The following is a 14,491-nucleotide window of genomic DNA, read 5'->3' as shown; positions in this document are numbered from 1 at the left end:
AAATCCTGATACCGAAATTATTCTTATTTTGTTTTACTTATCGTCGTCTTCGAAAATTTTTTTTGAAAATCAAAGCAGACTTTTTATTTTATTTTTTAATGTTTACGCAAATTTTTATTTTATGCCTTCTTTAATATACGCGATTTTATACTTTTCTCCTCTTTTTTACATTTTTTATCAACTCATTTGACTTGGTTTTTTTGGATTTTGTATAATGAATGCGAAAATTAAAATATTTCGCATTTTATTCTTATTTGCTTTATGCGGGTATTTACTGTACACAAACATACATTCTTGTACATATTTCAGTTATGTCTGTTCTTTTTTTATTCCTGCATTTCGTTTATTTTTTATTATTCATATTCTCCTTCAAGAGTATAGGTACAATATATGTATGTGTGTTTATAAAAATGTTTTTCATTTGCTTAAGATCAAACTTTTTAAAAATCACAAAAAGGATTATAATAAATGTGAATATTATATGTGTGTATGGCTATATAAAAAGAAAATGTAAGCATTTCTGGTTTATTCAGTTTTCTCAGGTGGACAGGAACAAAAATTCACCTATGAATAATAAATTAACTAAATTTACAAGGTATGCACAAAAAATAAGGTAGTTGTGAAATTTAAAGTTTTCTTCGATAATTGTTACAGTGTAGTCTATTGAATTTAAAATGTTTTGTAGAGTTTACAATTTTTATCGCTAGATAGAGTATTTCTGACACCAGTTGTAGTGAATAGTTTTTCACGTATGATGCAAATAGAATTGTTAAAATTAAAAACAAATATCATTTTTAGTTTACGTAATGTTTCGAAAGACACCTGTATTTAATAAAGTTGAAATTTCGTTTTTGAAATGTTAACAAGGAGTAATGTTAACCCTCTAATTTTGGCATTTCATAATTTTTAAATTGAAGGCTTTTATATAGCTTTTGGAAAATAAATTAAAAATTTTACTCCCAATAGATTTGAGTGCCTATTTCATCATCAGAATTATTTGTAATGGAAATCATTTTAGTGTTACCGAGCAAACTTTAACGAAATTTTTAAAAGTTCCATGGATTTTAGAGAATAACGGTGCCACTCAAAAGCTGGGTACACGGTTGCTATTCCATAACACATTGTAAATAAGAAATTAACAGAAATTTACACAATAGGAACTTGTACACCTTGAATTTCCTTCCCTATATCTAACAGCATGTAGATTCAATAATAAAATGTAAAGGATATAACGTTAAATTTTGTGTTTTTTCATTTCCTGTTTTTATTTCATTTAGAATTCATAAAAAAAATTTTTTTTTTATTCGTATATAGAAACTGAAGTGATGTGCAGAAGTATAATTAAAAAAACAAAAAAAAAATAAAATGGAAACAGTAATGTGAAATGGAGAAATAAAAAAGAGAAATGAAAATTAAAAATAATGCAGTAAATAACGACTCTTCTGAAGGTTAATCAATATATTAATAATGACACATTTATTAATCTACATCGATGTGTAGATTGAAATTTTGTAAAAGAAGAAAAGAGAAAAAATCACAATGTTAATCTTATGAATTGTACAATAACCCTGCTATAGTCCTTATTAATATAGTAAAGAAACTTTTATATCGTTGATGGCATTCTACAATTGCATACGAAATTTTGTGCTACTTTTAAACACCATTCTAACAATATTTTGTTCCACTTAATAAATGTATGTATATTCATATGTGCATGCATGTATGTACGTATATTTAAGGTTTTTATTTTTAGTTTATATATCTTATACGGAAAGTAAAGTAATTATTCTATTTTCATCTATGTTATATAGTGAAATTCACTTTACTATTCTTGTAGAATTTGAATGCAGACAATAGAAGTATATAGGGTGAAAATAATGTATAGTAAAGAAGGTCAAGTTCTTTTATTATCCACTATTTTTGTATATACGTTACTACTATTATAATTCATATAAATATCCTTGAATATTAAAAATTACCTATTTTGCATAAACACAGGCACTTTTTTTTAGATTTACATTGTTTTATATTTGTGCAATTAGTTTAAAATGATATTTTACGGTAAAATTATAATTTTCATTTTTGAAATTGTTGTACTATTTGTTCCCGCTACTTGAGGTTAATTTCATTTTTTCGTGTATTTCCGGTGATTATATTTAATTTGACCTTAGGTACAGTAACGTTAATCGGAAAGAAGTTTAATATAATTATTTTCTTAATTATAGTTTCATTGCATTGCAGTTTTGTTTTTCTATATGGAATATATTTCTTTTTTCAAATTTCGAGGTTATATTATTTAAAAATTTTTGAAGAATAATTGTATTCTGCAAAAAATTTATTTATAGTTTTTCTAAAAACTAATGACAAATTTATTAAAGAATCTAAATCATACTCTATTCAGGTTTCTTGAATAAACAGTAAAATTCTGCCGAATAGAGTGCTACACTATGACATTTTATATAATGCAAACAACTCAAAAATGAAGTCGAGCATAAAAGAGAGTTCGAACGCAAAAGAGAATTCGAAATGAATAATATAACAAGCGTTTATTTCTCGATGTCAATTAAAAATATGCTGTATATGTTGCCTTCGAGAAAATTTTCTGGTAATTAAAATTTCTTCAATTTCAACTATTACAGCTTAAGAGCATATTTGCAAGTCTTCCAATCAATTAAAAGAACTACTTTTTCTGTAACCATTTTTATTTAGTTGATATGAAATGTATGTTCTCCTCTTTTATTCTTTAAAACATAATATATACATACATTTCATAAATATATACATATACATTTTCTGTTTCATTTATATTTATGCAAAGAAGTATGCATAATACATTTTATATCCGACCGACCATTTATATTGTATATTATTTACATATGTATATGTAACTTTATGAAATTTATTAGTCATGAATATTCATGTATAGGATGGTAATAAATAAAATTTAAAATTTAATTTATAACTATAGGAAACCTTTTCTAATGGATAGAAATATATAATTATCATAATGTGTATGTATATGTATTCAAATTTATGTGTGTGTATATTTAGCATTTCTTTAATAATTAATTGTTACATAAAATGTTTGTACTTATCTCCGTAATGTCATATCGAATATTAATGGGAAACACATAAAAGGAAGGATATTTAACCATATACGTTAATTTATACGAAAAACCGTTTCATATTTGTAACGGATTTTTATACTGGAATTGCTATTAATAACAAAATAAAAATAATCATCAAATGCACTTAAAAATAATTTAGGGAAAGGCGCTTAGTGTTTTTCAATCGGTTTTAGCGATTTATAATTTGGTGAAAAACAGAATCAAAGCGATGAACCGCAACGGCGGACGTTTTCAAAGACCAACAGTGGAACGGCAGTTGTTCAGTTATTTTGCATATAATGTCACACAAACATTGGAACAGATGATATCAGAAAGAACCGCCGGCAGTAAAATATAGTTTTAGACTACTTTATCGCCACCGGTCAAATTCGCGGCGGTAATATTGCTTTATTCTGGCCAGTCCCATTTTTATGCATATGTGTATTTTATATGAGTTTTGACATTTCGTCACTAAGAGTCGCTCTTCTTTCGTTTTCATCTTCACTGATTTGTGCTTCAAACTGTTGGAAAAAGTGCGGCTTTTATTTTTGGCGTTTGGCATTTTATATTTGACGTTTGATATTTGACATTTTACATTTGACATTTGCATGTGCATTTGATATCTGATTTAGTTTAGTTAATTGCTCTTGCGTCACCAATAAATAAATTTAAGCGCTACAATAGCACCTCGGTGTACTAAATACTATTATTTAGTACACCGAGGTACTAATATTTTTTTAGCAATTTTTCAAAGATTAATTACAGAAGCAGCATTAAATATGTAACGTATGTATTGTACGATGTATATGTGGTTTGTTGCAATACAATTCGTTATTACTCTTGTAATTGTAAATTGTAATAATTTATTTATATCTATTTCTGCGGTTTTAGAAATCGAATGTAATTTATGTCCTCTTAAAATATACATACATATACGTATATAGTTTTAATAACATGCAGCAATATGCTTAAAGAATTAAAAGAGGCGAAAATATGCGAGGTAGAATTCTCGTAAAGATGAGATGAAAGGTCACAATTTATTATAGCAGTATAATTATTAGAAAATTACAATAGACAACAAATACTTTGTGAAGGTTAAGAAATTCAGAACAAAAAATTAAAATATTCTTTAAAAAATTGCTTAAATCGCTACTAGCAATACTCAATTTATGTATTTGAGAAGCAAGATAATTTTCTTGAATGAGTAAATCAATATTTCTAATAACATTACTGATAACATTAGTTCATTTAAAATGCACGTACATTTATTCACCTTTTATTTTATAATATAGGGCTCTTACTGTGACAAAAAAAAAGTTTTTGCAAGTATACAGAATCTTTAATCAATAGGAAATTTATAAATTGAATTTGTTTCGGTACACATTTCCCATGCACGTATTGTAATAAAACAAATATATTAAGTGAATGGATATGCTAAATTTGTATTCAATTAGATATGCATTCGGGAATATACATGTCATGTCGATAGATGAGCGATCGACATGAAGAGTTTTACTCATAAGAAGAAACAATTTTACTTACACATACACTTTAAAATAATAAGCATTCAGTTGGGTAGTCACACCCCAACTAACATACTTACTTCTGGAGGCTTTCGACCATAATTTTGGAAGCAATATTTTATTTCTCCAATTCATGAAAATGGTTCAAAAAACAATTTGAAAAATGCTATAAAAATTTTGAAAACTCATTATTCATTGCCTGAATGATGACATTGATTTGCGTACGACATTGATTTAAACTGGCATAACGAAGTATAATTAGATCTATTAATTCTTCAAGATAAAAAATGCAGATATTGAATCTAATAAAATCAAGACAATCCTAGCCTCTAGTTTAAATACCTGTGCTCGGCTGAATATGTCCCTGATGATTTTAAGACGTTTGTGCAGCCGAACTATAGAAGTATTCAATGAGACATTGTCATTTTACCATTCGAGGCCTTGTTTACACTCCATATAAATTCCCTGATTTATGTATATAGCACATTTCATTTAAATTTGTAAAACTAAAATAAATTTTAATTTGAAAATTTTATCTAAATTAAAATTTTTTCTTCATTTTCATTTTAGATTCAAACAATCCAAATGGCCGATTTCCAAAATTTAAGACTACAACTTCAATCATCATAACTTCGTGAATTATTGTAAAATATATTTTTGACATTTAAAATTCTATTTAAAATATTATATGTAAAATTTTTAGAAATAATAGAAATAAATTCTAAACATACCATATTTACAAAAGAAAAATAGGGAAAAATTTACATAAATACAAACATACTTATAAGTACATCAGAAGAATAAGATCTGCAGTAGTTTTTTTTTTCGTTTTTAACTATGATGGTAGATAAAGCTGTTTCTACAAACGATAATAATTTTAATGAATTTAGTAGGGCATACAAATACGATGCTGTTATTTCAACTTTAATTGAAAATAAAATTTTGTCGATAAAAAAAGAATGTAAAGAGAATTCTTCATCAAAACGCAAAAGAAGAAAATCATTGCGTAAAATATCTTTTTCAAGAAAGTTTTTTGTTAGTTGTCGATCTAAGAGATCATCATTAGGTAGTGGTATTAGTAATATTAATGATGGTAACACAATTAATGGTAGATCAATAGTCACATCACATAATCTTGATGACGACATAGTTGATAAACATCAGAAGAAAACTGATTTAAATGTTTTTGATGATGGTACTGTAAATGGCACACCTGTAAGTCCAACAATTTCCAAAATCGATGTGATTGATTTAACCAGTAAAAATATAGATTATGATCATCGCAATGATACTGTACTAGTAGGTAAAGCTTTTCTAAAAAGTAGAAGCAGTAGTCATGATGAAACTGATTATAATACATTGTCACAAAATGAACAATCAACATCCAAAATATTATTATTAAAAGATGCATCAACCTCTTCCTCAGCTGCATTTCAGTGTCAAGAAAATAATCAACAAAGTCACCCTCAAATTCGTCAACAACAAGGTCGTCACAATCAATTATCTTTATCATCTTCAACATCATCATCTGTATCAACTCATGGACGTTATGATGGTAATATTCTGATTCGAGTTATTGATAAAAAAAAATTAAAACATGGTATTGGAGATGATGGCAGTGGTAGTGACATTGGTGATATTAGTTCAAATGAAAGTATAGATATTTCAGGTGCAATTGTTTCGTCAACTAGTAGTAAAAATTTTAAAGAAAAAGATAAAAATAAATATTATTTAAATGCAACAAAAAAACGTCTAATATCCGAAGGCCTAGTAGCTTCAATTAAGCATAGTTTTCATAGTTTAGCACTATATAATCAATACAATAATAAATCGCTTACAGATGTTGAAAATAATTTTTTATATGAAGCTAAATCAATAAGTGCCCCGACAAGTCCAACAATACTATTTTCACAAAATACTAGTAAACCGCAAACTACAATCATAAGTAGTGAAAATGTTAAAAGCCAAGTGTCTTACATACGTAACAGCATCCGTTGTCCTAATAGTTATAATAATAACAATATAGCGCAAACTAATACAAATATTAATCCAAAAATTAATAGAAAAATATTAAAAAGTTCGCTTAGTGAGATATTTTCAAGACAAAATACATCTGAAGATAGTGCCAATATAACAATTAGTACAGTTCTTAATGAAAGTGAAATAGGAAATACAATAGAAACTATAGGAACAGCAGCAACTAGTAATATTAATAATATTATTAAAGATAAACCATTTCATCGAATTGATAATGTTACTGCAAATACTGTACCTATAAATAATATGGATTTCAATTCTATTGTTACGGATTCAAATGAAGAACCAAAAAGTTCAAATCAAAATGTAGAAAACCGATTAGATAGTGTTATTCCCGTAACAGTAAATGATGCAAAATTTCAAAAATTTAATATTAATAATTCGTTAATGCAACAAAACGAAAATAGAAAACAATCTAATTTAAATAGTGAAACTGTGATCATTGATAAAAAATCATCAAATGAAAAAATGCCTGTTAAAGGTATACCTAAAGTTTCGGGTATAGCAGCAACATCGTTAAGCGATACTTATGTTGATAATGTCAGATTGGAGAATGATAAATTTATGGCATCATCAATCGGAAAAACAACAACAGCAGCAATTATTGAAAAATTCAAAAAATCTGATGAATTATTTCAAAATTTATTAGAAAATCAAAATGTTTCAAATGTTAGCTCAATATTACCATCATCAATGACTGGTTCAAATTTTTTGTCAATTAATGGTAGTTATACAAGTCAAACGATAAAAACTCAATCAACAACAACAGGAATAAAGCTTTTCGATAGAAATGCTTTCTTGCCATCTAGAATGATGAATGGAAGATATTTACATACTGGTAGCGATGACGAATACCGGCGGAATAAAAGAAAATATAGTAAGTTAAAAGATTATTATATGGCTAGTTTATAATTCTGTAAAATTTTATTAAAACTCAAAACTTTGAACTTAATTAACTTATAGCATCAAATTTTAAAATTTTTGTCTACAAAAACAATTAAAAATTTTGACTTACTTACATAAATGCCTGTGAAATAAAATTACGCAAGTTGTTTCTGCAACTGATCTGCACGTTTTATTGCAAAATTTTTATCTTTAATTTATTTTTAATTCAAATATTAAAATAAACGTGTATAAAATTACATAATGAAGATTTCCTTGAACAAAACAAAAATTGTAATAATTCCTTTATTATTTTCTATTATTTCTTCAAGGATGAAATGTACGTAAACAATAAAAAAATTTTTAAAAATGGGAGACTGTTTAAATTATGTTTTTGATTTTTAAAAATCTAAACAAATTTAATAAAGCTTCCGCAGTAGGTGTACATACAAAAACAACTGCATACCAAATTCTTTCCTTCTTCGGTTCTATACCTATATTGTACACATAGATAATTAAACAATAGCCAATGAAGATTTATTAAACAATAAAATATAAAAAAACCTTAAGTACTTTAAGTTCGTTAAATGTAGCACAAATTACACTTTATATAGCATACAAATTATGTAGTGCTGCCCACCTAGTAAGAATTAGTAAATAAAATTATAAATGAGTATACATATAAGACTTGATTAATTGAACTGTTAAAATATTAGTTCTAAATATAGTTTGCTAATTTTTGAGATGGGTGGCACAGATGTGAATCAAAACCTGAATCTGTTTCATGAGCCAAAGCAGATGGCAGTAAAGTTGCCCATAATAAATATAGAAAAATTCAAAGGAGATTACACAAAATGACCTTAATTTTACTTGTAATCAGTCTCCAGTAGATTTCAAAAATTCTTAAGCTCCAGTTCAGAAAATACTATATTTAAAACAACATCTTGTTGGCGAGTCAGAGGTATTATTGAGGCTATTTCGAGCTACGGGTAGTAAATATGCGGCAGCCTGATGTGCACTAGGAAACATATATGACAATAAAAGAATCTTAGCTGATCAGGAATCATCTATTCCATGTCTGGTATAATATATCTTCTCTTAGTGTAGACAAAGCTAAATTTTCATTTAAAGCATGTCATGCAAAATTTTGATTTGATTTGCAGTAATTTATGATGTATGTAATGCGGTTGACAATATGAACATTAAAAAAAGTTGAAATACAAGCTTGAACAGTGGTACAGTGGTTGTGAAATCGGTCCTTTAATTGAAGCGTCTCGGGTTCAAAGTCCAGTCAGGTCACTATAAAAATCAATATTATTTAGCTTGATACATACACATTGCACATGAAATGGAAAATTAAAATTAAACTACCACATTTTCATAATATTCGATATTAAGCACCAGCAAAATAAATATCAATAACTTTACATAATGAATATAAAAAAAACTACGGCAGGTTAGTCTGGTTAAAAACTCAATCACGCCAGAAACTGGAGCATGGCTCTCTACGAAACTATACACCAGGCCTATGCTCCTTCTAAGGAGTAAGTAGGAGAAAAAAATGTCAAATAATTTGTAATTCTAATGCTTTCATACGGGAATGTATACTAGGAATTATTATTAAAAATTAGCGCTTATGATAGGGTGCAGCTCAACGCAAAAATTCATCTACATATATAATAATCTCTAATAGATATAAAATTAATCTAAAACATAAGCTCTAACATAAATTTGTACTCAACTTATTACAGTCTTATTGATTTTTAAACATTTTTTTTTAAACTCACAGCATATCTTTTACTCAATCCCAAGTCATTTTTTACATAAATTATAAAGTCATTTCATACTATGCTACATATATATACATTCCCCTTTTGTGCTTCCTAGTTTTCGTTAAGGAATTATTAACTAATTAAAAAAATAATGAAATAAATAACATTTGTGGATATGGCCATTTTAATTATAAAATAGTGGGACTAATATAGTAATAAAGGTGACCTATGATATTAATTATAGTGTACCTATGTAAGTAATTTAAAAAAAGATAAAATTTGTGTTAATTGGAGGGACAAATATCGTAATTTGACCCTTTTTTTGGTTAAAATTCTAAATTTCTTTATTTACTACTTTTATATCTATTTATTTTAAAATTTTTGGTAAATGTTTTTGTGAGGCAAAAACTGTTTGTTTCTGTGTAAATATATACATACATAAACATACGTGTATGGAACCAGTCACCTTTTATAAATTTTTTATTGAAGTATCATTAGAATTTTTGCAAATTTATATGTTCAAATAGTATTTGTGTGAAATTAAAATGTATATTTGGTTTTATTTCCCGGTTCACCTTGTTTGGGGGTATAAGATTTTGACACAGTCTATTACATTATATAGTTTTGTCTAAGTCTTGAAGTTGTCGAACATATCTTATCTAAATTTTTTTTGCAATTTGTGGGCTTTTTAAAATATCGCCAAACCAGCAGCATATTCCTCCCATGCTTATAATGGCACAGGTTGTACACTTGTAACCTCTCACCGTACTACATTAGAGCTATTATTCTTCTTGGCTAGTAGACCATCCATGTCTGAATATTTTGCTCATATCCTTCCGAAAGTTGCTCTCAGTATAGTTTTTTCCACCTTTACAATAGCCTGTATTTTCTTTACGACTTATGTATATAACATTAACAGTTTCTCTACTTGCGGCGGTCTCGTATGTTTCTACCATTTTCCATTTTTTGAAGTATTCTTTTTAACTCTTTTCTCGTATCTGATTTTTAATAAATATTGAGCATCAAATTTTCGCAAAAACTTCTGCATTTTATGACCTTATCTTAAGAAAATTTATTATTTCCTTCAGTTTACGTGTATTTTATCTTAAATGTTGATTAGCAAGCAATTAAAACTTTATTTGAATATTTTGTCACCAGGATACTGTGTAGGGTTAAAATACGTATTAAAGACAAAAATCGATAATAAAGCAATAAATGAATTATTTCCTCCACCTGCTTTCATCAGAAAAATACTTGTATAAGAAATAATTTTTTTTTTCAAAAGCGTTAAATTCGTTTTGGAACGGGGATCCGTCAAAATATGAAAATTTCAGTCTCATTTTGTTTTTGTCTTCTATGTCTTCAACCGAATTTCCTATTAATAAAATAATTTTTTATTTACTTAAAATTTGAAATATTTTGTAGACAAGATTTTTCATCCAATCATAATAATGTCTAGTCTAATAATGTTTAAAAACGTGTAATGAATAAGTTAAAGAGGAATAAAGTTCACTGAATTGTTGCTTAATAGCAGAAATAAATTTCACATGTGTGTATAATATTTACGTTGCTTTTGTATATATACATAAAAAGGCATATATAACAGTAGTGTTGATCTGAAAATTCATTTAGTAGTTTGAGTACCTAATAAATAGGGTGAAATAATAAATAGGAGTACCTAATAAATTATATTTTGGCAAATAAAATTTTGATTGACAGAATTTGCAAATAAAATTGATTGATTAAAAGAGCCGTATACACATTTATTTTGTCTCCCCTTGTCAATATTTTCAAGGTTCAGATTCTATTAACATTTCATAAATTTTTCGGGTTCAACAAATATAGATATCCTAGGATATATTCCAAACTTAAATTCACGTTATGCTTAAAGCAGACAATGTTTACAACTATATTCTACAACCAATCCATTTCTGAACAGGCTCTTCAGACAACACGTCGATTTCATTCGACTTGAAAATCTTAAAATTTTTATGATTTACGTGTAACAAAATTAGATAAATCATAAGTTGTACAATGTACATTAATACACCTAACTTTACTTTACTTGCACACCGTCCTGTGCTACATCATATTATTAAAATGACATTAGGGTAAAGTGTTATTAAAATGACATTAGTGTTAAGCGTATTCTTAGTTTAATAAGGTTAAATTATTCAATAAAAAATAGATTTGCAATAATTAATTTTTATATTTTATTTTTTTATTTTAGAAAGATATCACCGTTGTTCAGATCCGGTTTTGGTTTATCCATCAACAAGTGGTTTGCAGCATTGTATTTTAAGCATGCCCCCGAATCAAATTCAGTAAGCTAAGAAAAAAAAATGAATTTTTAAAATATTTGAATTAAAACCAAAATACATTAATATTTTTTGTTTTAGTCAAATCAATTGCAATGAAGATTTGGTATACGATTTAACGTATCAAGCGGACCAAAATGCAAATGATGATAAAGCATCTATAATGCCTGAACCCATTAAGAAATCAAGGTATAAAGGAACTTTACAATAATTTACAACTTATATTCATTAAGACTTTGATATCACGTCCTTTTAAGGGGCAAAGTTGACGGATTTTCAAATCTAGATTTGATGTGTTAGTTTTCGGTTCTTCAAAATAAAAATGAATAAAGAAAATTGGAAAATTATGTAGCAAAAATATGTAGTTCCAAAGCGAAAAATCAATTTTAACTCTTTGAAGAATTTTCGTTTACTATTTTTGACGGTTGTGGTTCTTAAATTCTAATTAAATTATTTTTGATTGAGTTATTTGAAAACTAGCCGAATAGAATCTCAAGACTTGAAATGATGAATGAATTGAATAAATTTTGAGAAAATCCTGGTTCAGGAATTGAGCCCTTGCTACATAACACTTACATATTTTATTTATAAGTGAAGCTTTACATAAGTGTACTTACAATCCAAATGAAAAATGTTCTTCAAATCTTTTACTGTAACTTTTGCCGTTGCGATATTTGCGCCGTAAATTTTTCCCAAATAAAATCAACTCTTAAAACATAAAACATTTTCTTAACTTTATTCAGCTCTTAAATAAGACTAGCTCAAGCGTAGAACTACTTAATATGACATGTGAATTTTGTTGTCATTTTAAAATTTTTTATCTTAATTTGATCTTACATGACACTTACCAAATACATATTGTCGGTGAATGCTTTTAAACAGGTATTGAACAAATATAAATATTCTAAAATTTAGTGGCTCTCTTCTTATTAGATTTGCGGCATCAAAGTTAGTGTACCTCTTTTTTATGCATTCATTTGCTGTCGAGCATTAGAGAGTAAAGCTCAGTTTTTAGACACTTTTTCAAAAAATTTTGCAAAAAATGCTCATTGGTTTCACTCTGTCAATACGTCCGTCCGTGGGAATGCTTCCAAAACTTTTACACCCTTGAAGATAGAAAGCTAAATTTACATAGACCCTAAAAATGCCTAAAAATACCATTTTCGAAGTAATTATTGTAGCAAAACCAGAAACAGTTTTAAAATTCTGCAAACGGGGAAAAGTAGAGGCTGTCTTCTTCTACAACGGCGTATTATGTTTGAACTTTATAAAACAAAATGTCAGTTAAAATTTACCGTTATCTAAAATTGGTTTTTTACAAATTTTTGATATCGTTTTTTACCTAGGCCATTTACCTAGGTTTTCACGGGTCTGAAATTTTAATAGCTCTGAGATATTCATAAATAGTTCATTTTGTTAGAAGAAAAATCCTCAAAATTTTTGAGGATTTTGAGAAGGAGGAAAATTTTTTTCCTCCTCAACCCCCTCTCAAGTTATCGCCCCTTGAAATTTGTGAAATTTGACTTTTTAGTACATATAAATATAATATTTCCAAAACTATTCCTGGAGTATTATATTTGCCAAATTCCAATTTTATTTAGTATTATATTCCCAAAACTGCAAGCTTTTCCAAATTTCATAAATACTGGAAGCTAGTCATACCATTAAAAAATATAATTATTTTTCTTAACTTTAAAAATTAACCCTTAAATTCGAGCATTATGTTGAAACCTATTAAAATTTTTTTGCAGTATATGAATGAAATTAATTTAAATAACGTAAAAGTTAAATTGTTTTTAACTATAAATCTCATTAGGTGGATTGTGCTTTCTTTCATATCCAAATAGGTATTGTAATTTTCTTGCATATACAAATTTCGATAATTTTAATATTTCCAACGAAACTTGTTGGAACATTGCCAACTAATTGTTGAATTCAACACAAATATATTCATAAGTTTGTTCACTTTTTAAATTTTTTTAAAAGAACCCAAATTTTTATAATAATTTTGTTTTAACTATTAGGAGTGGGGGGTTACTGGAATAATGCAATTGAGAATGGAATGTTTACCTATACGATCCATTCTCTTAAATTTCTCATTCAGTAACTGAAGTTCAATAAGAAATAAAAATAATGATTGAAAGTAAGGGTTCTAGTGTCACTTTTGTTTGCTTTTTTGAATATTTGAAAAACTTTAAACAGTACTTTGAATTGTTAACTCAAGGTGCATTTGATGAATAAATATGTTGAAAAATGAGTAACCCAATAAGCTCTTGAAAAGTTCTGGCTATATTTTTGTAACAGTTTTTGAAGAATTATTTAATAAATTTGTGTTTTACGTTTATTAAGCGTATTGTAGTACTTATGATCCTAATGTTATACAACGTCTAAAATTGACCGTATGCGGAACAATTAAAGTATACATTCTATACGAAGTTTTTACCGACTTTCCTAGAATATATTTATAAGAACATTTTGCCTGTTTATAGCTTTTTTAAACACCTTATTAATAATTTTTTGTATTAATTACGTATAATGACATTTTAATTTAACAGCTGTAATTTAGTTTTGTGGTTGCATAAGAACCTATAAATATATGCAAAATCAATATTAGCATTTATGTTTTCTTTCGGAGGAATTTTATTCTTAAATGAAATTTTGACGATTACTATTGCTCAGTTGTTAAAAATTATTCTTTTGAAGTTTCTAAATATACAGTTATGGGGCGGTTTAGGAAACTTTAATTCAGTATTACCGAGTTTAGCTGATTGTTTTTAGGATGATCTAGCAAGCTTGTCAAGCTATTGTATTCCATACTGCTACATTTGCCAGTATGCTTAATTCTTTATTTA

At 27.1% G+C, this 14,491-nt stretch overlaps 1 protein-coding gene across 1 annotated transcript in view; it reads left to right on the top strand.

Moving 5' to 3' along the window:
- Positions 1 to 5,210: 5,210 nt before the first annotated feature.
- Positions 5,211 to 14,491, top strand: part of LOC129607207 (serine-rich adhesin for platelets) — a 51,704-nt gene continuing 42,423 nt past the window's right edge. Inside the window, exons 1-3 of the mRNA XM_055518006.1 lie at positions 5,211 to 7,544; positions 11,552 to 11,645; positions 11,721 to 11,828. Coding sequence (XP_055373981.1) covers positions 5,468 to 7,544; positions 11,552 to 11,645; positions 11,721 to 11,828 — 2,279 coding nt within the window. The 5' untranslated portion in view covers positions 5,211 to 5,467. The remainder of the gene's footprint in view (positions 7,545 to 11,551; positions 11,646 to 11,720; positions 11,829 to 14,491) is intronic.

This window comes from Condylostylus longicornis, unplaced genomic scaffold (assembly GCF_029603195.1).
Source record: "Condylostylus longicornis isolate FDR11 unplaced genomic scaffold, ASM2960319v2 ptg000027l, whole genome shotgun sequence".
Lineage (NCBI taxonomy): Eukaryota > Metazoa > Arthropoda > Insecta > Diptera > Dolichopodidae > Condylostylus > Condylostylus longicornis.
The sequence above is the reverse complement of the archived record's forward strand: the minus strand, read 5'-3'. Positions and strand labels throughout refer to the sequence as shown.